This window comes from Paramisgurnus dabryanus, chromosome 17 (genome assembly GCF_030506205.2).
Source record: "Paramisgurnus dabryanus chromosome 17, PD_genome_1.1, whole genome shotgun sequence".
Lineage (NCBI taxonomy): Eukaryota > Metazoa > Chordata > Actinopteri > Cypriniformes > Cobitidae > Paramisgurnus > Paramisgurnus dabryanus.
In genome coordinates this window covers 5,068,370-5,090,518 of record NC_133353.1, presented here as the reverse complement: position 1 = coordinate 5,090,518, position 22,149 = coordinate 5,068,370, and the positions used below count along the sequence as shown (strand labels likewise).

The following is a 22,149-nucleotide window of genomic DNA, read 5'->3' as shown; positions in this document are numbered from 1 at the left end:
ACAGCATGAAATAATATGTATTTCTTTATGTTAACTTTTGTTTTTTATATCTTTTGAATATACTATTGATTATAGAACTTTTATGTCACCGTTTATAGCCCATTTTATACAATACATTTCATAGAATAACAACCTGAAAAGCTGTAGAAAGAATATGCAGTTTAAGATTGTTTCTGGTGAGTTGTGCAAAACCTGATTCCTATTTCTTTATTGTTTTTCGGTTAACTGTCCGTGGATAGAAACGCACTTCTCCAAACTTGTTGAAACGCTGAATAATTTATTGTACAAAAAATGGGTTAAAAACAATGACCAAAACGGTTCCATAATTGATATTAAACTCAAAAGATATCGAAAATAAATAGGTTTTAATGTTATTATGATTAGTATGTTTAATTCGATTTTTTTCAAAGTGGATACAAAACGAAATAGCCTATTGCATCATTCCGTAAATAACTGCGCAAAACTTATGGATACTCCAATCAATGCTTTCAATTTCAGCTGTCCATTTACATCATCAAGAAGATAAGACTTTTTTTTAACCCGAGCTGGAGAAATTCACTTACAGCAGCTCCATATAAACACAGCATTCAACCAAATAACGAGTCGCGCTGTATAACGATAGTTGTCATGTTTGCTCATTATAGTTTAAAATTATTATTATTCTATTATTATCATCACCAACACACAGTGCCTGCTTCTCCTTGAACGAGAAATAATGCGCGTGGCTCGGACTCCTTGCACATGAACTTGCATTGCACTGACATTTCCTTGCAGATATGATGTTATTCGCGCAGGGGTTTAAAACCAGGGAGTGAGTCGGTACCGTTCAAGAAATCAGAGCACCTGTGCTTCATGTTTAAGAAGGTTGCGGCCGTGACATCACCGCAGCTGGCATCTCACGTATGGCCGTACGCGGTAAGCGGCAAAATCGCCGAGCGGCTTCAGCTTTTCTCTTGTATTGGAAGCGTTTTGTGCAGCATTTAGTGCAAATATGTTAATCTTCAACGGTGCCTGTCATGAAGTACCATGTCCGGAGAAGGAATAGGATTTTGGGTGCACGAGCAAGGCGTGTGGACCAACTCCGCTTCCCCTCTGTAACCGCCCACGTTTTGCCGCTTTACGCACGTCTCCTATTGAAAAAGAACTAAACACTCGCGGTTGCCGCGTACCATGTGAAACGGCTACTGCGGCGATCCAGTAACGCGTTATCGTCACAGCCTTTATGTGCTTGCTTCAGCTATGGTCAGAACTGTATGTTGTGTCCAGTTCAGTGTACAGGGTAGACCCTGAAAGACTTGCATTTCACAGAGGACGCAAGTCCTGATACGATACTTGTAAAGACAACACATAGGCTGAATAAACAGATAATGTTCATAAAAAAGTAGGCTAAGTGACTGGTCGGTGTATGTCTTCAGCTCGTTAAACTGACGCCTCACTGGATCAGATGTGTGAAAATACACACATACATAACAGCGGACCAGACACTTTTAGTGTTTGAAATGTAAACAATGCATGCGAATCTCATCCACGCGTCAGTTCGTACCGTCTAAATTGTTCACTGCTCAGAAAATGCACAGAGGGTAGACGCCAGGCGCACATTTCACCGTGACCGCGCCACCCAGCACTCGTGGGCCGGTACAAGCGACACAGTAGCCTATATGTACAGATATGAAGCTAAGATTCATCCAAACAGTCGCTAAGTTTGTCTAAATGGGTCTAAAAGTCGCTAGATGTAGCAATAAGGTCGCTAAGTTGGGAAGCAACACAGTCGCTGAGTTGGCAACACTTCAGCCAATCCCATTTTTTTTTAGCAAGTAAACCCCACCCACTGATTAACATTGAATTTGCATACAAGTTGAAAATAAAAGTGAACACGAAAATTAAAATGAAAATGAAAAAGAAAAACAGAACATAGAATTAAAACTGAACTTTACATTTTAATTTTGTCCCTATTATTGCTTGGGCATGAATAAAAAGCCTTTAAAAAAAATTATTTACAGATTCCTTTTCAAGCTTGCCTTTTTATTTTAAAATTGTCAGTCTTGACTCAAGATTATATTGAAAATGAAATGTGAAATCATCAATTTAATTAAATTTTTCAATTTGGCCGGAATGATGCTTCATCACGTTAAAAATGAAAATTAAATAATTTAATATAATGTTTAAATTTTTATTTTAGCATTTCATTTTCAAATTTGGGACATATTTTGCGATTTTATTTTTTATTTTATAATTTAATTAATTATTTTATAATTTAATTAATTATTTTATAATTTAATTAATTATTTTATAATTTAATTAATTAATTTAAAAAAGACCAAAAAAACCTTCCATAATATCAAGCAGAGGCTTTTATGTTGCTTGCTCTATTAAAAAGACGATTATAAACCATGAATGACCTGCTCCAAGTTGGTTTATGCTGATTATTACTGGTTTAGCTGCTGAAAAGACATTTTGTTTAGTGAAACTTAGCAGGTACACCTAGTTCACCAGCATTGTCTTGTTGGTGAAATTAGTTGACCAAGGTGGTCTTGCTGGTTTAGAAGACCATTACTTGTGGTTAAGGTGCTTGGTGAAGATATACCAACATCACATACTGGTAGAGCAAAAAATAATATATGCTAAATGCTATGTTGAAAAATTATTAATCATTAACTAAGTTTAAAAAGGTAAAATGGATGTTTGTTGGTAAAATTTAGTAAAATCTGGGTTGAGAATAGGTCAACGTCTTCACTGTTAAATGTAATTAGTTGACTTTACTTTGAAAAAGTGAGGAATACCAAATAAGTAAAGTAGCCTAATGTATTTATTTTTATTTGGCAAAACATAATAACATTTGTAAACTTGCAAACACTAGACATTTTATTAACTATAACCTTGCAATTTCTTGTCAACTGGCATTCATAAATGTAGCCTATTAGTAGACTATCTGCTTAAAGGGGACATATCATGAAAATTTGACTTTTTCCATGTTTAAGTGTTATAATTGGGTCGCCAGTGCTTCTATCAACCTAGAAATTGTGAAAAGATTAACCCAGTAATTTAATTTTGGTAAACCATTCTCTGCAAGCACGTGAAAAAAATAGGTCATTGACATTTGGCTCCCCTTGTGATGTCAGAAGGAATAATTTTGCCCCCTTAATCTGCACTATCCAACCATAGCACTTCCATTTAGTGCAGAGATCAGCTCATTTACATTTAAAGTGACACACCCCAAAACAGCACATTTTTGCTTACACCTACAGAGTGGTAATTTTAACATGCTATAATAAATTATATATGGTATTTTAAGTTAGAAATTCCCTACATACTCTGAAGGAAAAGTCTTGTGAAATGTCCCCTTTAAAATCTACTACCACATTATTGTAGTGATCCCTCAACAGCCATTCTACTGACTGAAAGCAACTTTGCAACTTCATTCAACTAACCTAACCCCATCCCTAAGGGTGAGAGTTGAATGAGTTGGCATTTAGAAAATGAGAGTTAGATGATGTAGTTGCAAATTGTGAGAGTTAGCTGATATATAGCAGCCTAAAATATGAAAATGAGGACATAAACCACAAAAGTAGGTAATGCTAAACGTGCCAGTTGCAAATCTGTAAATGTATGCATATTGAAAGTAGACATGTATTGAATGTACTATATGTAGGGGTAACATGTAAGCGTACAGTACACCTTTACAAGTATATGAACATAATACAATGTTGTAACTTTTGTGTACCTTTAAAGGTACAGTTAACTGTTTTGTACCCCTAAAATTTAACTGGTACAAAATTGGTCCTTAAGGTACAAAATTGGTCCTTAGGGTATAATATTATATATATTATATATAATATTTCAATGTGTTGTATACCCATAAAGGTACAAAAAGGTACCTTTTAGGGTACCACTACAACAAGCGGAGGTCTACAACTTTTTTGTTGGAAAGGGCTACCACAATGCATAAAACAATCTGGAGGGATACTTTTTAATATAGTCTACTCAAAACATTTTTTTAAATGTTTTCCCAGGTAAAAAAAGTAGTATACTTTAGTGTATTAGAAATATGATTGAAGTAAATGAAGTTTAAAACAAGTATGCTTCTACTTGTTGTGCTTTATTTAAAGAGTATTTAATACACTGTAAAAATACTTTGCTGCCTTAAAAATTTTTGTTGAATCAACTCGGATTTACAAGTCATTTCAACTTACTATTATTTATCTTGACTAGAGATGAGTTGTTATAACTACAGGTAAGTTGTTATAACTTATAAAATTAAGTTGACTTTTCTCAACTATATTTTATAAGTTGTGACAACTCATCTCTGTTGACATGACTAGTAAATCTGAGTTGATTTAACAAAACATTTTAAGGCAGCAAAGTATTTTTTATAGTGTATGTACTTTTTAGACGTATACTTTTAGTGTATGCACAAAATGTACTTAAACACAGCTATAATTGGCGCTGCAATGTCTTTTTAATTGTATTTCCATTAAAAATGGCAATACAATGCAATTGTACTGTAAGGGTGCATAATTGCTCATGAATATTGATTTTCAGTAGTGTATTTTAGTTCACTTGAAGTTTAAAAGCAGTTGTTCCATTTTAGTATACTGTTTACACTTGAAGTGTAGTCAAATAGATGTTAAGTTGAAGTTAATACATAATTGAATACACTTAACTATACGAAAATAGTACAAAATGTAGAAAATATACTTAGTACACTTTTTTAAAGAGCACCTATTATGAGATACACGTTTTTAAACATCCTTTTGTGTGTAAGTTTGTATTAGTACATGCTAACGATATTCAAAAAGTACATACCTCAAAGAAAACGATGACGCGAGTTATCGTCTCTAACGTTCGAGGACTACAAAAAACACTCGGATTGTAGGCAACAGTTTACTTCCTGGGATTGGTGACGTAGATAAGACCAACATTATCATAGTTCAGCCCTCTCTGCTTTGCTTGGGTACGCCCTCAAAGACGGGGGTGGGGAGCGCCGAGTCAGAAGAGAGCTAAAATGGCGGAGGTTGGGAGTCCCTGCTTTGACTCTGTTTGCAAACTCTTGTTTCATTGTTTAAGCGATTAAATCTCTCGAGTAGACGCTGTCTCTTTAGATGCAAGGGCAAAATAGCACTTTATGGACTTACACAGAGGACATCATGTTTAATACGGTTCCGGAAAAATCCAGTCAGAAGTTCTTCACGGAGTTTTCACAATAACTGCTTCTCATGAACCGAAGCTGCGCGACGTCTCCTCCTGAAAGTTGGATTACCGTGCACTTCTGGATCACAGGCTGTAAGTATTCATGTTTATTATTTGCCTTTACTGTAAGTTACGTTACCGGTAACCGGAGCTTAACATTATGTGCTTGTAGAGCTCAGATATATATCTATGTGTAGAGCTAGAGCTAAGCTTGCAAGCTAATTGTGTTGTGTTGTAATAATGTATTTCATAAACAACGTACCATATTTACACACGTGTATGTTGAATTATGCAGACTATCGTTTTTATCGATGTTTATTTAGACGTGTTTACAAACTTGCTAAGCTGTTCCAGCTAAACTGTTACCGGTAAAGTTTGTTCTCATGATCAAACTCAAGTCAAGAAACTCTAACGTTAAGTACAGATGATTTGTTTAACGTTATATGTATTTTACTGTTGTATTTACTTGAAGCTTTCTTATATTTTGAAACGAAGTAAACACTTAATGTGTGTTGCTAATGTTGGGCCATGTAATACATTAACGTTTTAATGAATAGTCTAACGATTTATAATCGTTGTACTCTATTGTTATAATATGTCTTTTTGACTGAATACATGTTTGTTTTATTTGTCTATATCCTAGATTCGCAGCTGGACACATCCTTCTAACTAACACTGTATGCAAACATGCAACATCATAACACACAGTACAAGGAGTCAGACTGGCATATGAGGAGCAAAGGTGTGTAACACAAATGATGTATTTAGCTAGTGAAACCACTACCAGTCTTAGATGTATAACTGATGATGACAAAGTTTTTTTCTCTGCATAATCATAGGAACCCACGCAGTAGCATCGTTTCAAAATGTTTCCATCACCATCATCAGTGGATGCCTTTGCCGTCCGTACCCTGAGATTTCAGATTTGCTGCAAAAAATGTGACTTTCCCATTTATTGGAATGCTGTGCAGGTATTTAAGTATTTTAGTAACTGTGTTAAATAAAGTACGGTAGTATTTACTTTTAAAATAAATGTATTGCTTATTTATATTGCAGCCATCCATTACAATGTCACCAAGCCGTAACAAAAGCAGGAGAGGGAAAGTACAAGGCTATGTTCCCAAAACACAAAAGTGACATACTGTAAGCAGTAATGTCTTATTTCAAATACATTCATAATTAAAAACTTAATGTATGAAGCAGGGAAATAAATTATCAAAACAAAAGATTTATTGACTGCAATATTTGTACAGTTATGTGGATGATGTGATCAGGCTTGTGTTTGCTGAGGTATTTGAAGATAAGCTGAAGGAAACCCCGATTCCAATGGACCTGGCATCACAGTTTGAGAGACCTTCAAAGGAGGACGTGATTGCATGCCATCTTCAGTGCAGGGGTCGTCGGAAGCCAACATTCCGATCGGGAAGCTCCAAGCGTATCTGGAGAACAACACACGACAGGATGATAACCCTAAAGTGTCATCTTAGATAGCATCAGCTGACAAAGCTTTGATATGCCATTTATCTGAATAGATAGCTGTAAGAAATGAATTGAACAATTTTTGAAAGAAGAGCACAATATGGTTACTAAAGTATGTTTATTTGTATATTGTTTAACATTTAAATATATATTTGTAATAAATAAAAAACTTTTGACTGACTACTATATTTTCTTTAAAGTTACATCTTTTGTTCTTTTGGGTACTTTGTTACTATAATAATACTTTAGTGTTATTGGTTTAAAAATGTAATAAAACTTACTCTAGTCCTGCACCTCAAAGGCTTATAGTCGGTACAATAAATGTTCTGTGTGTAGGGATTTAGACAATTTGTGCAAAACCTGGATGATGAATCACGCAGGTAAGAGGCCCTGGAACATGTTGCATTCTCCTTAAAACCTAATAAGTAAAAACATAGCACAGTCTTTCATAATAAAGTTTACCATAGTAAAATAATGTAGAACTAACATTCATTTCAATTAATACTTTCTTTGTGCTACATTTGGTGTTTCCATATAGTTTGCACAGTAAAATAGTATGTAAGCAGTATTTTATAATTAAGTTTACTATAGTAAAATAATGTAGAAATTACCAAGTGAAATCGTTTTATAATCATTTCAACAAATACTTTCTATGTGCCACATTTGGTGTTTCCATATAGTTTGCACAGTAAAATAGTATGTAAGCAGTATTTTATAATTAAGTTTACTATAGTAAAATAATGTAGAAATTACCAAGTGAAATCGTTTTATAATCATTTCAACAAATACTTTCTATGTGCTACATTTGGTGTTTCCATATAGTTTGCACAGTAAAATAGTATGTAAGCAGTATTTTATAATTAAGTTTACTATAGTAAAATAATGTAGAAATTACCAAGTGAAATCGTTTTATAATCATTTCAACAAATACTTTCTATGTGCCACATTTGGTGTTTCCATATAGTTTGCACAGTAAAATAGTATGTAAGCAGTATTTTATAATTAAGTTTACTATAGTAAAATAATGTAGAAATTACCAAGTGAAATCGTTTTATAATCATTTCAACAAATACTTTATATGTGCTACATTTGGTGTTTCCATATAGTTATCTAGTAAGTTATAATTACCTTTTGGATGTCTTTGCAACACATTTTCGTCTTCGTTTAGCATTCTGGCAGAGCTAAGGACACCTAAAAAAGTTAAATCCAATCGCATTCATTGACGGAGATCGTTTATATCGTAACGGCCTTCTGAACTCTCTGGATCGAGCTCGAAATGGTAAGGCAGTACAGACACCATCGTTTATAGAGAAATATAACGCTTGTTTACGTTGCCTCTGAGGCTGTGACTCTCAGTCAGAATCTGTGTCAACCCACGCGAAGTCAGGGGCGTAACCTTTCAAACACACGCGGAACCCAGCTGACCAATAACAGTTGAGTAGTCATCTGACCAATCCGATTACACTAGACATTTTGGGAGGCGGAGACAGGAACTAAACCGAGCGTTTTCCAGACAGTGGGAAATCGGTGAGGTATGTAAGCAATTTATAAGACTCACAATGCATTAGTTCAAGTTTTAATAACATGTATGTACTATGGGATATTGCAATAACGTGCTAACGTGCCAATTTATTAGCATAATTGGTGCTCTTTAAAGTATATTTTTAATATAATTATTTTGATTTGAATTATTATGATAACCTGGGTTATCATTGTTTAAACTGAGACTATTAATAGAATGGGCTACTTGGAGACCATTTAGAGCATACATGGGCAATATACGGCCCGGGGGCCGGATGCGGCCCGCATAGTCCTTCAATCCGGCCCTCGCGATGCACTCGCAATTTCGATGAAACTGTCATGATTGCAGTGTTTCCAGTGTTTCCATACATTGATTTATCAGTGACAGAATCAACACTGGCTGCCACATAGATTTTTCTTGATTCCCATTTACACTTTTTTACCATTTAAAACGTCTTAATTCATTGCAGCCAGCGCTCAGCGTGCCTCCTCCTCTCTCTCTCTCTCTCTCTCTTTCTCTCTCTCTCTCTCTCTTTACGTGCAGCGCCTCAAAAGCGCGCGCCCCTCCCCTCTCTCATGTTGCATGCAGTGCGCAGCTCTCTCACATAACAGTGAAAAGTATTTTAACTCCACGTTCCTGCGTGTACTTTCTTTTTCGCGTTAACGTCAACAGTCACGGATGTTATAACAGAGAAGACGGCTGATCATATTCATCATGACTTAACGAAAGGTTAGCATTAGTGTTTCCCACAAATACCCGTTCTGGTGTAAGTCTGTGTCCGAGCTCTCTCCCTACCTATGATGCGGTATGCCCGTGCACATGTTCTGTAGTAACAGCAACCGTGTATTCTCTCATATTTTTGAATTTGCAACAAATTGTCTGCGATATACAATAAAACTACCACTCGTATTTAAAATAAAAAAGCCCTCATAACACAACAACACTGATGAGAAGAGCAACATTAGTACAGCCTCAATGTAAATGTATGATGATTTTTTTCAGACGATGTCGCGTTTTTAGCAGCAGTTAAAGAAAGTGCTGGTTTGATTAAACAAAAAGAGTTACTGTGTCCTGTTTAGTCACTATTTTATAGACAACAGAACAGATAATATGTCAAAAAAATAGCATTCAGTTGTGTTAAAATGCAGTATAATTTGACAAATCAAAGAGACTGTGGCGGTGATGACGTCACACACCGATTAGCATATATGTGACATCATTGCGTCGTGTTTTACTCTTTGAAAGAGTAAAACACGACGCAATGATGTCACATATATGCTAATCAGTGTGTGACATCATCACCGCCACAGTCTCTTAAAATCCTGTAGGAAACACTGTGGTTGTCAATATAAAATAAAATATAAAAGAAATAATAATAATAATAATAATAAATCGTGAGTGTGTGTGTGTGTGTGTGTGTGTGTGTGTGTGTGTGTGTGTGTTGCTGTAGTATGAATGACAGTCCCTTACGAAAATTAACCATGGTTTTATTGTGGTAAAAGTGTAGTAACCATGGTTTTTTGGTCAATTGATTACTATGAGCAAAACCATGGTTTTACTACACTAACCATGGTTTAACTATGGTATTTGAAAACCATGGTTGTCAAAACCATGGTTATTTTGTGGTAACCATGGTTTTACTACAGTAACCATGGTTTTTTGGTCTTAACTGTAGTAAAACCATGGTTAATTTTCGTAAGGACAATATGCAGGGTAGGAAATGAATCCTTGAAATGTAATCCAGTTATTGTAATGTTAGAGTAGCCTAGGTCAGACAGGCCTAGCAAAAATAAATATCAGGCCTTGAAATAGGCTGTCAAAGTAACTGTAGAGTAGCCTTAATTAATAAATTTTTCCCATTTAGTCATGTAACTATGTCTAATTGCAGTTTTCCCAAGTGTGGCCCTCCGCTAACTTTGCCAAAGTAAATGTGGCCCTCAGGCTAAAACTGTTGCCCACCCCTGATTTAGAGTGTATAAATGTAACATGATTAGAATCTTCTACTGTGACATAATGACCAACGTAACTCATACTTGGAATGTGATCTCTATTTGAGGTTTAAATAGACAGAATTTATGATAAATTAATGTATCTTATAAAAGTCAGCCCACAGTTTGAGAACCACTGCTTTAAGGCATGTTTATCTAAGGCCTAGTCCTGGCTTTAGCTAAGCCTTGACTGTGAAACCAGGCCTTAGACTTTGTATTGTAGACTTAAATGTCAAGTTCACTTACTTTGGTGTTCATATTGTGTTCTTCATGATATTATTACAAAGTTCATTAATCACATGCATTTTTTTTAGTGTGTAGAAAAACGAATTGTATTAAACCTGGTCCATGCATACCAATGCAAAGTCATCACTCATCATCTGAATGGTGATTTCACAGGAAAACGATCATTTACAACCGTGGTCTCCAACATGGTGCCCGCATGGAGTCTGTGAGTTGCTCATCAAAGCATTTTCTATTAATAGCCTAAATTGTAACATTTATTTATTACATATTTTTTATGCTAGCTTGGCTTCTTTTATGTATGTCAATCATAAAACATATCAAAAAGTTAAATAAAATAAAATCACAAAAGTTGTACCTTTTGCCTTTTAAAAAGGTCCTAATATGTACCACAAATATGTATGTACCTTTGATGTACCAGTGACAGTTTTTGTACCCTTGTGTACCTTTTTTCTGAGAGTGAGAACCTTTACCTTTTTTTTAACTATTTGAAATCCCCATCAGTTTTATCCTTTGACCAAGTACAAATCTATAGGTGCAAAGGCTTACAGGTATTCCTCACAGCATTTTGTCCTGATAATTTTAAATTTGTTACACTTGAATTTTTAAAATTGGTGGATTATGTAGGTTAAAAAGTTTTATGAAACTAGGATATTTTAGTTATATACTTGATTGCAAACCATTGAAGACAACATTTGGGTTTGACATGAGAGTTAATTTGGCAACTGAACTGAAGCCCACCCACAAAACCATCCATCCTTTTTTGACCTAATATTTACAATAAGTGAACATTCATTCAACTTTTTTTAAATTATTTCTGAGCAAACCAGAACAAACCAGATACCACCCAAGTGATTTTTACCATGACTTAAATCCAAAATGATGATAACTTACCCGCAAAAGAATTATTTTTATCAATCATCATTTTTTCCAACCTAAATTCGATCAAATGAATCTGCAACACATCATAATTAAACTGATTTTTCAGATCCGCAGATCGGATTACCGGAAGATAGATAGCAAGATGTAGGTCTAAACAAAACATCTCTCAACTTTCAATTGATCTGATGAGAAAATCCAGGTCAGAGGTTGGCCATATTATCTAACAATCACGATAAAGTGTTACATAAAAACAGATCAAGTGAAAGAGAGCCATCTTCACATTCGAAGAGAATAAGAAGAGGACATTAAAGATGTTTTTAAGCTCCTTCGACGCTAAATCTATGGTGAGATGACCGAAACAAGAACAGATTTTAAATAAATCGTCTTTAAATGACCGAAACAAGAACAGATTTTAAATGAATCATCTTTAAATGACCGAAACAAGAACAGATCTTAAATGAATCGTCTTTAAATGACCGAAACAAGAACAGATTTTAAATGAATCGTCTTTAAATGACCGAAAGAAGAACAGATCTTAAATGAATCATCTTTAAATGACTGAAAAAATAACAGATTTTGAATTAATTTTCTTAGCTTTATAACAATCTCAGACCTTCATCTTAAACCAAGATTACATTTAAATGTAATATGTTGGGACGAACAAAGGTCTCTTTTTGGAAGACAGCTTATCACATGATGTTTTTTCTCGCAGGTTTTGCTGGGCTGTGTGCTGGTGAACCTTGTGTATGCCAAACAGGGACAGAAGCGAATATGTGAGACCAGTTTGACCATTTCCACTGACTTTCAAGCAATGTCTCAGGCAGAAAACACAGATGGGAATGGCAACATCCATAACCGCTCGCTATCAGCATGGACCTGGATGTGAGTTGCCAGTATACTTTTACTGAATCACTGAAATGAATCAGATTCTCTTTAGACAAATAAGTAAGCTAATTAGATGAATTTGATTAACATTAAACAACAAGAAGTTGTTGACATTATATATGTAAAATTAAAAGTATTAGGTGCATAGCCTATATGTTTATATTGTCATGAAAGAAAGAAAGTGAGAGATGTATCAAGGTTGTGATGTTTTTGTGAAACATCAGTGAGTTTGGTGAGTTTGAATTCTGTTGGATTTGTCTTTTCTGCTTTCAGACCAAAGTTTTCCTCAAACAGAATACCACAAGTCATCTTTGAAGCCCAGTGCAATACAGAGTATTGCAAATATCCCAACAGTGATGTGGATGAGAGACTTAACTCTGTGCCTTTATATCAGGAAAGACTGGTGTTGATACAAGATACGCAAGACAGAAAGTGTTTCAGGGCGACTTTTGAGAATTTTATAGTGGGCTGTACATGTGTATGGGCCAAAACATCCTAAAATCCCTCTGTTTGCTGGATTGAATTGATGTGACAAAACTGAGACTACTTCACGTATTTCAAAACAAAGAGTAAAGTTATGTGTTTTGTAATTCATTTAGCAAGCACTTGCCTTTACTAAAGTATGTATATGATTGAAATATGAAAATATGATTTTTGTCATAGTTGTATTTAACTTTAGCCAAATTAACACATAGCCAATTTCTGTTAATGATCCTCTTTTATGTAGGCTAGGTAACCAAACGCAATCAGAAAGATTTCATTTGCAGAATGGACAATTATATGAACAATTATATACAATACAGACAAGTACAAGATATTGTAGATATACGTGAATGACAATGCTCGTGCCTTTGACAATAAAGTGTTTTAAAGTGTATATTGTTAAAGGCTTTCATTTGCACCACTGCACCTGCAGAGACAGTAGAAAGTGAGTATCTGAAGTTTGGGGAATGTCAAAGAAACTTGCTATAATGGCATGTTTTACGACGTGCATGTAGGGATGTGGTCTTTGCAAATCATAGTGTCTGCAAAACTACCATAACAACTAAACTTGTTGTTAAAAACAAACCGTTTAACTTGGCAAACAAAGTTTCCTGCATTCTGGAGGTCTCCTAATGAGGGCGGGAAACTCCAAAACGAGGTGGGACCTTCAAAATGGGCGTGGTTTCCTCCCAATAGACACGACACGTCTAACCTCGTGTATTTTCCTAACCCGCTCCTTTTGGAGGCTTGGCATCCGCTGTCAACAAAAAAGTTAATAAAAACTAAACAAAATGATTATACGTAGTAACAATAACTAGGAACTATCGTATTTTGGTTGAAGCAATGGTAACCATGGTAAACTCATGACAAATTCATTATTCATTTATGATAAACTGTAGCTGCAGATCGGAGATCTTCAAAAAGGCACGTGAACTCCAAAAGAGGGCGTGGCTTCCTTCCAAACGACAGCCACGCCCTATTTATGGATTAATACATCTGCCAAATGCATAAATATAATTAAATATATTATATATACAGGGCTTTTAAGTTTTATCAGAAGTTTGGAGTGAGATTAAGGCAGGGCCAATAAGGTATTTGCAGCAGTGGCCCCTCGTTCCCACCGAATTCTAAGTTTGTGTTAGCAATTCAATTAGACCTATTGTTCAATAACAAGCACAATAGAAATTCTAACAATTGGTAAGTCTGATAAAAGACAGAAATATTCATCCAAATAAAATATTTATATATAACCTATTTAAAAATACAAATGTATCCAAATTAAAAATAAATGTGTCCCCAAACAAGACAACTGAACCGCGCTGCTTAATGTACTGTACACATACTTGCTGCCGTATGTGGTTGTGACATCAGAGTAGCGCGAGAGCGATTTGAAATCAGACTCCTCACATAGTTCTCGCGGTACTTTGGTATCATGTGTGTCTCGGCTCTTGCAGCGCTGCGTAAAGTTGAGCACATCTAAAAACTCCAGACAGCTATGAACTCCCGGTGGAAAACTTCCTGCGTATGCCTGCGCCTCATATATACGCCTTTATATATATATATAGGAGGAAACGTTATTTCTTACTCCTCAGCGTGAGAAATACAAGGTGTGGCGCGTGAACAGGCTATTCTCAGGCTAAAATGCGTGTGTCTATTTTTTAATTTTTTTTAAAAAATGTTTGTGTCTCACGATGAATGCGTGACACTTGAGAGCCCTGTATATGTTATATGTAAACAAATCTAGATAATTATTTGACGCATTGTACATCCACACCACTAGGTGGCGATATGAAATACATAGAATGTGAAGCGGAAGTTCTGTTGATCTTTTACTGCCACCCAGTGTTGTGCAGGTGAAACTACACTCAGCCACTATTTCAGTCGACTCTCGACTGTGTTTAGTCTGGGAGTGGACGAAGTTGCTTAGATAAACTTTAATCCACCATTATTGTACTGCTTTATTAGATGTTTATAAACCGCTCACTGTTAACGTTTTCAGCCTACACAACGTTATTGTTTATAAACTGTTTCTTCCCTAAGTTTATTAGTAATATACTGTGTGTGGATTAACAGCTAGCCTATCTGGCTAAGGTACAGTATTATTGCATTATTAGTCTGAACGATATACATTTCGGTTGTTAATGTGAATGCAAGATGCAGATGTTTGTATGACAGGATATTGACAATGCTGACGGATTATGTTTATTCATGCATGAGTAGTTCACTTGTTTGTTTAGCACAGAGATGATGTAATTGCCATATGGATAAGCTTATTTACCACGCTTTTACTATGGTAGCAGTTGTTGTAGACTCATACTAAATGCTTGATTAAGAGTTTATGACATTTACATGACACGAGTTTATTATGACTTATGTTTGGGTAGTGTCTTTAAATCATATAAAAGGTTTAAATGTTATAAAAGGTTTAAATCAACAAGAAACCAATGGCTGTGGTTACCTTGATTCATTGTACTACTAAGACTGTCACAAAACAATTTCCATGGCACAATTTTCACATAAAAAAATAATGTAGTATACTTTAATATTTACTATAGTAAACTGTAGTAAAATTGGTGGATGTTATAGCTAGGGCTGTCAAAAGATTAATCGCGATAAACGTTTATTTACATAATAAAAGTTTTTTTAATATATATATATATACACACACACATACACACAAATGCATTTATCTATTTAATAAACATTTTATATATATATATATATATATATATATATATATAACATTTTGGTTAAATATATACATGTATGTGCATATTTATTTATTTATGCATAATGATAATTACAATACAAACACAAATATATTATGCAAACACAAACTTTTATTTTGTATGTGATTAATTGCGATTAATATTTTGACGGCCTTGTTGTAAGTGACGGTATAAATTAATTGCTAAATTGAATTTATGTTCTAATGGTATATTTAATATAGAAAGAGTTGTGTCTATAGGGAGCACCAAACACCAACTGTACATTTATCTAATGATGTGGTTATCAGAGATCTCTCTATGTTCCTTCCAGTGTATTGCCTGATATTATATTCAACAGAAGAGCTTTGCTTCAATTCTATCCTGTAAATGGGGAACAGTGCTCTGAAAGCTCACTTAGAAACATCACAGAAGACTGGAGTCTTTCAGCTGACTGGAAAGGGTTTGACCGAGGTACTAATAGGCTTGTTGCAATCATACTCACCACTTGCATGCACTTACCTAGAAACTTCTCATGGATTATTGACAGGCTGTATATTTTTGTATAGTTCCCAGAGGACCTGCAGAAGCTCACTGGAAATCTGCGCACGGTCGATCTGTCCAACAACAAAATCGAGGTGCTTCCTGACTTCATAGGAGGCTTTCAGCAGCTCAAGAGTCTCACCATAAGCAGCAACAAGCTTAGTAGGTGTTCGTAATCAAACTGTTCGTGAGTCCCATTTACTTCCATAGTATTCTTTTTTCCTACTATGGAAGTGAATGGGAATGAGTAAATGATTACAGAATTTTTGGGTGAACTATCCCTTTAATGTCCCACACATAGTAGCATTTAATTTGTTATTACTAATGCTAATAATTTTGTTGGGTTGCTTTCTAACCATTTAAACCAATTGAATAGTTTATTGTTTACCTTCACCTTTTATCTTTGATCTGTACCTGCACAGCTTGTATACCAAATGAGATCGGAAAACTCAAGAAGCTGGAAACTCTCATTTTAAATGGGAACCAGTTGAAGCAGCTTCCTACAGGTGTTGGTCAGCTGAAGGCCCTGCGCACCCTCAGCCTGTCGGGCAATTGCTTTAAAGAGTTTCCCAATGGACTCGGCACCCTTCGCCATCTTGATGTCCTGGACCTGTCAAAAAACAAAATCCAGGTTGTACCTGCAGAGGTGGCCGAACTGCAGGCCATTGAAATCAACCTCAACCAGAACCAGGTGAGTTTCAATTGTTCAGAATTTATCGAGACCACCAACAGCTTTGTTGTTTTGGCAAAGTTTTAACAACCTTCCGTATTTATTTTTCATTCTCTTGGTTAGATACAAACAAAGAATATAGGAAATATGTACACAAAGTGCAAAGGTTTAAGAGATCCTGCCGTTTCCTGCTATTGCTCAATTGTGAGAGGAGTTCACACTAAATGCTTTACACTTTAGCTTATCATTTTATTCAGTTTTTTTTTTAAATACTGCATATATATATTCCTTGTATTGTATTCTAATAAAGAGACTGAGAAATAATTATATATGTTCATGAGACAACAAATCTAGTGGTGGCAAACCATGGCATGCTGGTCTTTTGCACAATAATGTACTTATATATTTATTGATTTTGTAGATGCTTTTATTAACTGGAAGTAATGCAGATCAATGTGGGGTTTGGGTGTTAAACTTTAAGTTGTGTTCTGCCTTCAGATTTCGACCGTGTCTCCAGAGGCGTCTCGTGCTCCCAGACTGAAGGTCTTGCGTCTGGAGGAGAACTGTTTGGAGCTTTCCTCCATCCCTCTCACTATCCTCGTAGACTCCCAAGTGTCCCTGCTCTCTGTTGAGGGCAACCTGTTCGAGGTTAAAATGTTGCGTGACCTGGAAGGGTATGATAAGGTAAGAACCTTATTGATGGTATTATAGGCTAAGTAAGATAATTTGCCTAAAGATAATTTGCCTAAAGATAAAAAAAGTCATAATTTTTTATAGGACTGTCAAAAGATTAATTGCGATTAAACGCATACAAAATAAAAGTTTGTTTTTGCAATTATATATATGAATACACACATACATGTCTGCATTTAAGAAAAAATTTACATATGTAAATATTAAAATATATACATATGTAACATTTTTCTTAAATGTAGACATGTATGTGTGTATTTATATATACAAAATAATTACACACTATAAACACACAAATATATCATGCAAATACAAACTTTTATTTTGTATGCGATTAATCGCGATTAATCTATTGACATCCTTTTTTTTTTATATATCTCCACCCTCATTTTAAACCTGTTTATTGGCATTCTTTCCTGAATACAAATGTGATTCTGGACCAAAATAAAACAGTCATGAGGGTTATCTGAAAGCTGGATAAATCAGCTTTCCATTGATGTCTGGTTGTGATAGGACAATACTTGGACTCGATATACAACTATTTGAAAATCTGGAATCTGAGGGTGCAGAACAATATTGAGAAAATCGCCTTTAAATTTGTCCAAATGATTCTTAGCAACACATATTACTAATGATGTATCAGTTTTGATATATTTATGGTAGAGAATCTTTATGAAACATAATCTTTACTTAACTCATTCACCGCCTGCCTTTTTGAGAAAAGTTGCCCACCTGCATTTTTGTGATTTTAACAAAAGTTTCACAAAATTCCTTGCAGGAAAAATTATCTTCTATAAATATATAAACATACAAATTATATCCAAATAAAGAACACACCTTCTGCTTTCAAACAAACAATAAACAAACAAACAAACAAACAAAATGGGGAAAAAACGTTTCATTATATATTTACTTTTTCCACTTAATTTAACCACTGAAATATGGATATTTCTCTTCAAAAATACAACATTTTGAGCAAAAAGCTTAAAAAATTGCGTTTTTGTAAAGGAATTTATGTTAGAGATCAGACTCAGAATGACTATCAAACATAAAGGCAGTTAAAATAAATCATTAAATCTTTTTAACTTCCGTTTTTGATAAATTCGGTTTGTAGTGGTAGTGGATAAAAGCGGTATTACACTTTCACTTTGAAATTCGTCCAGAAAGGCATATTTATTAGTTAAATATTAACTCATAATTGACGAGATAACTCGTCAATGGCGGTGAATGAGTTAATATCCTAGTGATTTTTGATATAAATAATCGATAGTTTTTGATGTTGTGTGTAATTATTATGTATATATAAATACACACACATTCATGTATGTATTTATGAAACATTTACATGTGTGTATATATATTTATTTATATTTTTATATATTATTTATAAATTTAAAAAAAATATTTATAAATAAAAATGTTCTGAAATGTATATATGTATGTGATTGTGTTTAAATATACATAATAATTAAACACAGCACACACACATATATTATACAAAAATTTACTTTTATTTTGTATGCGATTAATCGCGATTAATCTTTGATCAATAATTTTGACCCATACAATGTATTATTGTCTACTGCTACAAATATGGCGGTGTGACTTATGACTGGTTTTGTGGTCCAGGGTCACAAATAAGGAATTTATGATTTTTTTATATAATGACAGTTTGTCACAGCCAAAATAATGAAGAATGTCCCATCCAAGTAGTTATTTTATAAAAATTTTAACATTTCGTTTTTAACATTAGTAACATGGTGTCTTCCACATATGTGATTTTTGAATCCTGTAATACCTTTAATTGGTCTTGTGACCTTGTTTTGTCTTGTATGTATTTCCAAGTTAAATTTTGAACACAAAACAAAACCGTTGTTTGTAGCTTTTTCTGACTCTGTCTGTGAAATCCAGGCTAAAGTAATAGTGCTGGGTAAAGATTAATCGCGATTAATCGCATACAAAATAAATTAGATTTTTAACATAATATATGTGTGTGTGTGTGTGTGTGTGTGTGTGTGTGCTGTGTGTAATTATTATGTATATATAAATACACACACATTCATGTATGTATTTAAGAAACATTTACATGTGTATATAATTTTTTTTATATATTCTATATTATATATAAATAAAAAAAATGTTTTGAAATGTATATATTTATGTGAGTGTGTTTAAATATAAATAATAATTACACACAGCACACACACACATAAATATATTATGCAAAAATATACTTTTATTTTGTATGCGATTAATCGCAATTAATCTTTGCCCAACACTACTCATAATCTAAATATGAGAGAATCAAAGTTTAATTTCAATCTTTGACCTTACTGAGTCAATATTAAAGATATCAGCGCTATAATTTAATGTAACGCTCTTTACTTACGTAGGATGATTTTTATGAAAATCGTAAATCACAACAAAATGACTTTGTGTTAGTTGTGTTTTCACGGTTAGGGTCACTTTTTGAACCAATGGCTGTCTGACTAATCAGTTTCTTTTATTGAACTGTCATAAGATTGTAGGATTGGGGAAGTTTCAGGATTAAACAGATTTTTATACCAATGTATTTGCCTCCGTTCTCCTATGTTCATGTACGTTTAACTTTTTCTTCAGTACATGGAACGTTTCACTGCAACCAAGAAGAAATTTGCCTGAAGTGTTAAAGTTTTCCTCCGGTGCCTGGGTGCCCTCTTCATCTTCTCTGGACTCCATGGGGCGAGACAGGAATGAAAACTATGGAGGAAGAGTCTGGAAACTCAAAGCACTGCAGAACGACAGCTCGGAGATCTTAGACCTGCTGGCAATAATGCAACCGTATGAATTATTCTGCAGACTGTGCACGGTTTCCTTTGCAAAGATTATATGAACACAAATGCAGTGCTAAAGATATTTACACTGAACAGTGGTTTATTGTATATTCAAACACACTAATACCAGGTATATTTATAGAAGATGTTTCCTTTCGAGAGGCAAGTATTCCAACTAACATATACTTACTGAACCATTAAAGTATGTGCTACTGCATAGCATTTCATTATCCATTTATTTTAATGCTTTCTAGTTATTTTTGACTGTAGTGAACAGATGGCTTTTTATTTATTTGCACATTCATGTTTCTGTAACTTTCTCTAAATCAATGAGAAAAGAAATCATTTGTGGAGATTATTACAAGTGTAATATGTTGGGTAATCTCAAAATTTCCGTTACAAATAATTATGTGCTTTTATGTTTTGATAAATGCCTGAATGCAGTCAATGTGATATATATGTATAAATAAAATTTGAATTGTGTTACATGCATAATTCGAAATGCATTTTGATGAAAGATGGCAATAATTTTCAGGTTTGAGAAATTTAATTGTAGTTCCTAAAGTTGCTGGGTACAACTTTGAATGTCTGAATATCTGTTTTTTTTTTTGTGTGACCTTGTGATTCATGCAGTCAATCTGTGCAACATTTAAAACGATTAGAGGCGGTTTCCCAGACAGGTTTAGGTTAATCCAGGACTAAGCCTTATTTATATTAGGTCATTTAAGAAGTTTTTACAAACATACCTTACAAAAAACACTACAGGTGTGCATCTTGAGACAAAACAATGTCATCGATATATGTTAAAATTAGTCAGAACAAAGTGTTTATAAATTAAAGTAGCTCACACATGCGTTTTAGTCTGGGATAACCCCTGTCTGGGAAACCGCCTCTTTAAGATTTAGTATGTTTTGGTATGTTGCATGATCAACTTCAGTAACATTTTACCCAAAAGCAGTTGTAAGCGTCTGTAACTACATCATACCAATCTGGCATTTGTAATATACACTAATGTTAAGTAAATGTTTTTGCTTCTCACCGCACTGTATATCTAAATTACTGTTCTGTGCTACAGCATCTACATACAAAATAAAGCTTACTTTGTATTAAATCGTCAGTTGTCCACAAGCACTTTGGTTTCCCTAATAATAAAGTATGTACATGCATGCATTTCTAATTATTACCAAACCAAGACACAAAGCAGTTTTGCATAGTGCATAATATATGCATTTGCTGAACCATCTAAACGGTTTGGTTTTACAGTAATGCTGGGCCCATTTTGTAATGTTTTTTGTTGTCTTTTAATGTTAATCTCCAGGGAACATGTTCTTCTGTGTTGTCTCTTACTGACTTAAATTGCAGAGTTCGAAATTTTTGCCATAGAAATATGCAATTCAGTCATAAAAAAACACCTGCAAGGCCTGAAAGAGATAACAAATCAGCCAAGTAAGAAAAAGTAACACATAAGTAACTAAAAAGTAATGTAAGCATTACTTTTCATGAAAAGTAACTACGTAGCGCAATTAGTTACTTTTTGGGGAGTAACTTAATATTGTAATTCATTACTTTTAAAAGTAACTTTCCCCAACACTGCTCATGAGAGCGTGTACATATTTTATGATTGCCTAATCCATACGAATTCATACAAAGTGAATCGTACAAAAACATAGCGTTATAATAATAAAAAAAAGGATAATAAACTTATGATTTAATGCGAATTAGCCACCTCGTTAAATATGCCAAGATACTTTTTATAAAACGTATTATTAAAGGTGCAGTGTGTAAATTTTAGCGGCATCTAATGGTGAGGTTGAAAATTGCAACGAACAGCTCACTTCACAGCAGACCCCTTGCTTTTGAAACGCATAGAGAAGCTACGGTAGCCAACACGGGACAAATATATAACTTAATAAAGTTTGTCGGTTAAGAGCTTCTGTAGAAACATGGCGGCACATAATGGCGACTTCCATGTAAGGGGACCCTCGGTGTATGTAGATAAAAATGTCTCATTCTAAGGTAATAAAAACATAATGGTTCATTATGAAAGGTCTTTATA

At 34.2% G+C, this 22,149-nt stretch overlaps 2 protein-coding genes and 2 long non-coding RNA genes across 4 annotated transcripts; 3 read left to right on the top strand and 1 right to left on the bottom strand.

The window, feature by feature from the left end:
- Positions 1-4,715: 4,715 nt before the first annotated feature.
- LOC135730966 (uncharacterized) lies at positions 4,716-6,846 on the top strand. Its single transcript, XR_010526153.2, has 5 exons — positions 4,716-5,280; positions 5,831-5,929; positions 6,027-6,158; positions 6,244-6,330; positions 6,441-6,846. It is a non-coding gene; the product is annotated as an uncharacterized lncRNA (long non-coding RNA).
- On the bottom strand, positions 6,491-8,293 carry LOC135730975 (uncharacterized). The gene is made up of 3 exons (XR_010526154.1): positions 7,795-8,293; positions 6,948-7,084; positions 6,491-6,626 (listed from the first exon to the last, which is right to left on the bottom strand). It is a non-coding gene; the product is annotated as an uncharacterized lncRNA (long non-coding RNA).
- Positions 8,294-12,007: 3,714 nt separating this feature from the next.
- On the top strand, positions 12,008-13,422 carry il17a/f2 (interleukin 17a/f2; the record flags this gene model as incomplete). Its single annotated transcript, XM_065248903.1, has 2 exons — positions 12,008-12,183; positions 12,460-13,422. Coding segments are annotated over 2 exons (402 nt in total), but the record flags the coding sequence as incomplete, so codon positions are not given.
- A 1,115-nt stretch (positions 13,423-14,537) lies between these two features.
- lrrc57 (leucine rich repeat containing 57) lies at positions 14,538-21,179 on the top strand. The gene is made up of 6 exons (XM_065253407.2): positions 14,538-14,760; positions 15,709-15,848; positions 15,944-16,079; positions 16,340-16,608; positions 17,086-17,271; positions 19,900-21,179. The coding sequence occupies exons 2-6, from the start codon at positions 15,765-15,767 to the stop codon at positions 19,939-19,941; spliced, it is 717 nt and encodes a 238-aa protein (XP_065109479.1). The 5' UTR covers positions 14,538-14,760; positions 15,709-15,764; the 3' UTR covers positions 19,942-21,179.
- Positions 21,180-22,149: the final 970 nt, after the last annotated feature.